The sequence below is a fragment of the Cynara cardunculus genome, assembly GCF_001531365.2.
Source record: "Cynara cardunculus var. scolymus isolate 2C chromosome LG 16, CcrdV1, whole genome shotgun sequence".
NCBI classification, from domain to species: Eukaryota; Viridiplantae; Streptophyta; class Magnoliopsida; order Asterales; family Asteraceae; genus Cynara; species Cynara cardunculus.
Genome location: NC_037543.1, coordinates 11,185,361 through 11,189,441, shown reverse-complemented (window position 1 = coordinate 11,189,441; position 4,081 = coordinate 11,185,361). Strand labels below are relative to the sequence as shown.

Sequence of the window (4,081 nt, the reverse complement as noted above, 5' to 3'; positions counted from 1 at the left end):
TGTATGAGTTGGCAAGACTATTGATTACATGTCAAGCCTAGGAAACATGACAAGGACTACTAGAAGCATGAGTTGTAAGATTCTCTTATCCTTATTAGTGAGGTGTCAAACTCTCATAAGAGTACAATCTTTAGAGCAAGAAAGACAAGTAGTTAATGCAATGAAATTATCTATAAATAGGGGTGTAAGGGGTCACTATCTATGCATACCAAAAACTAAGAATTCTCTCTATATTTATCTAATTAAGCTTGAAGAAAGGAATCAAAGGAAAAGTAAGCAAATCAAGGTGAGTACTTATGTGATTTATGAGATACATGTATGCTATATTTATAGAAGTATTTTATGCATTACAAGTTATGTTGGCATGCTTTGTTTTACATGAAAATATTGATATATATACATATTCAAGATATGCATGATGACATGTTTTAATACAAGTATACATACAAGATATGAAAATCATTTACATGTTATCATATGTGTTACACAAGGCATGAAAACTTTTACATGTTATGTATAATCATAATATCCAACGTACGGAATATTACAAGAAGGAACGTTTTGTAAACGAACCTTATAGGGCAGCCTTTCATGGACCCGGGGGTTAGCAAACCCCAAGACAAGTATGGTATACATGCATGTGACAAGTGAGATCTCAAAAGAATGTTTTATACATGATAAAGAATATAGTATTTTATAAATGTTTATGTATGTAAAGAATATTTTTATACATGATCAAGAGCTTTTATAAATTATCATTTACAAAATATCATGAAAATTTCTCATTCATGAAACTATAAATACTCACTAAGCTTATAGCTTATATATCTCATGTATGTATCTCAGGAAGGAAGTAAGAAGGACTTGCGTAAAGTATAATGGTTTTGGTTTTTAAAGCAAGATTTGTTGTAATACAAATTATGGTTACGTTTCCGCTAAAGTAGCTTCTTCTTTGATGTATATTCAAGATATGTATTAAACTAAAGAAAAATTTTCAAGTTCAGATTCAAGAAAGTGTAACATGTAAAGTAATGGTTCTCATTTGATAAAGAGATTTGGGGCGTTACATGTATCCAACATGTCCGGGCATACACATTTCAGCATGGTTTGACCTAGTTTGTAGGAGACGGATGACGGCAGCAGTGAGGAGGGTACAAAGCGTTGTCAGTCACGGGAGTGAGTGAGGAGGATGTGGGATGATCAATTGAGACTAGACATGGCGGCCTTAGATGTGAGTGAGGACATGATATCAGATACGAGTTCTTGGAAATAGCACATAGGGTATCAGATTTGGGTAGAGTCAGGTAATAGGATGTCCCTTTGTATGTTTGTTTCTTGTGCATTAACTTCTGTATGTACTGCTTTATATGTTCTGCACTCTAGTTTGACGTCTTGTTCTTGGCCTTTTGTGCATTCTTTCATTTTTATGCCATTTTCTAATGTCCCTTCCTCGCAAGCTATTCTAACTTATTCCTTGCTTTATGTTTGTATCCTAAACCTTTTAAGAAAAAATTTGTTTAATAAGACGAAGGTCTTCACTGAAACAACTCTGTACCCCTAGGGGTAGAGGTATGGTTTGCATACATCATACCCTCCCCAGACCCTACCTCCTCCTGAGGGGATATACTGGATATATTTTGGTTTGGTTTGGTTTACATGTAGTTATGCTGTGCATTAGGGTAGGCAGTTATCATGTGTAGGTACTTTAAGTTCTGTTCTCATTCACTCTACATGGAAACCAATTGAAGTGTTTGACCATTAGTCAAACTACTAAAAGAACCTTCAACGAGAACGAAATAAATGAATCTTGTGTACCGAAATAATACAATACTTTGTAACTCGACGATGGGCAAAACATGTAGTATTAGCTTGAATTTGCTAGAGGTATAGCTTTCAGAACACAGGGAGCAACAATAAGTGACCTAAGTGTCATTGGCCCAGCTCTAAGTGAGTTACTGGTAGAGCCCAACCTCCCTGGAGATCAAGCATTCAAGCCTCACTAAAGTTAGGAGCTGATTAAGTTTTGCTGTGTATAAAATATTATGTACTTCAAAGAAAAGGTGGCGTTATTTCTTTTCAATTCGAAATTGCCAATTACTAACCCTCAAAATACTACTTGGACAGGCATTTGTGGTGGACAAGTACAATAGACCCATGCCAAAACTGAGAAATACAACTCCAGAAACTGGCAGATACGAACAAATACCCGCTCCCCCAGGAACCTTAAACATTGCTCAGCTTCGCCAGATTATTCTTCTATATCATGGAAAATCCAACGATCATAAAGGGCCCATGGATGTCAACCAAATAGCAGAAAAGTTCCGTGTTGATGTTGCTCAGGTTCAACGGACCGTCCAGTTTCTTTCTCTGCCTCCAGAAAGTGCCAATAAACAGAAAAATGATCCAAGATAACCCAGCCATCATTTACCCATAACAGCATTCAGCTCGATACTACAGTTTCTTCGAGATGGTTAAACAGAGAATTATAGCAGATCATACTTGTTCGTGGCAGATACCTGCATCTGCATGTATTGAATAAAAACTCCGAGAAGCTTGGGAATTGAGTAAACACAACTTGTATGAATTTCTGTTGATTGTTTCTGGCATGCTGTGAAATTTACAGTTGAATAACACATTGGCCTACATGTTGTATGGCAGGCTGCAGGAATGCAGAATGCCCCAACTTTTTGTTGTCATGATTATGGTCGCTATCTTAGTTTTTTCTTTTTCTTGTTTTTGGATCAGATTTTGTGGTTTTAATTCCAAAAATGAACATGTTTTGGTTGGTAATTTCTTGTTTCTTAATTGAATTTACAAAATGGAGACAAAAAACCGTTCTAAAAAGGAGGAAATTGTGGTCAACGTGATAATTCTTGAGACACACTTATCATTGATTGTCGGCCGAGACTTCGGATCTGTGAGAGTGCATGCTAGTGTGACATTATAAACACGAAGAAGTTCCTTTTGTATCGTGCATCGGTTGGATAAGGGAGTCATGCATCCAATATATCTGCCACTGAGGTGCCGTGACTGTAAGATATGTTTAATTCCCTTCGAGTGAAAGATGGGTGAGATTTGATGGCAACCCAATTTGGTCAGAGATTCTTCCTTCAAGATTGCAACTATTAATAAATGAAGACATGGATGGTTGTGGAAGTTTTGAGAGTTGGCATCTATCTTCACCAACACTTCCTTCCTTGTTGCTTACAAGTACATTGACCACTTGAAAGAGTGTAATATGCCCACCAATCAGCAGCAAGGAGAGCTTCTGCTTCTGCTTCTGCTTCTAAAGATATGTGAGCAGTTGTTGGCGATCACATGAAAACAAGCCCCAATAACAGAACTAGAATTTGTATGGGAGAAGTAAGAGTAGGCCACATTCTTATGTTTTATCAATAGTACACGTTTCATCCCATTATATATATATATATATATATATATATATATATAGGGCCGGTCCTAAGATTTTTGATGCCCTGTACGAAAATAATAAAAAATGCCCCTAAACTTTTTTTTTAAGCCAAATGAAACAACGAAACATGCGATTTTTAAAGAGTTTAAAACATATTCAAGCTAAATGTATCATCTTCATGTTGATTTTTATTAATTATAATAAAAAATACAATTGGGGGGTGGGGGGGCATAAAAACCAAAAAAAAAATAAATACAAAATATAGAATGATAAAAGGATAAATCCTGGATTAAGATCGTGTTTTCTTCTTTTCCAGTTTTACCATTTCCAAATTGAAATTAGCAAAATAGAAACTTTATTTCAATATATGAGACTTAAAAGATAAGGAAAACTCTTAATTTTTAACTAAAATAGTAAATTACATCCAAATTACTGTCATATTAAGTAAAAAGTAAAACTCGAATGTTATAGGTCAATGACTAAAGGCTAAGAACCTATCTGTTAGCAGCTTAATAAGCTTAAAACTTATTCGCTCTACTAACTGTTTCGTAGTGGTTTAATGATATAAAAAGTGACTTATCTGGTAAGCTTCTAGGGGGAGCTTTATATAGAAAGTCAAGTTTTTCTTTCCAAACACGTCCCTTCCAACTAAAAACACGCTCCTTACAT

At 35.4% G+C, this 4,081-nt stretch overlaps 1 protein-coding gene across 2 annotated transcripts in view; it reads left to right on the top strand.

Moving 5' to 3' along the window:
• Window positions 1-2,714, top strand: part of LOC112529495 — an 8,642-nt gene extending 5,928 nt beyond the window's left edge. Inside the window, exons 1-2 of one of the 2 annotated variants that reach the window (XM_025140803.1) lie at window positions 9-286; window positions 2,125-2,714. In XM_025140803.1, the coding sequence (XP_024996571.1) occupies window positions 29-286; window positions 2,125-2,412 (546 nt within the window). In that variant the 5' untranslated portion in view covers window positions 9-28 and the 3' untranslated portion in view covers window positions 2,413-2,714. Of the gene's footprint in view, window positions 1-8; window positions 287-2,124 lie in introns of those variants that run through there. The other variant, XM_025140802.1, reaches the window with a different exon arrangement.
• Window positions 2,715-4,081: the final 1,367 nt, after the last annotated feature.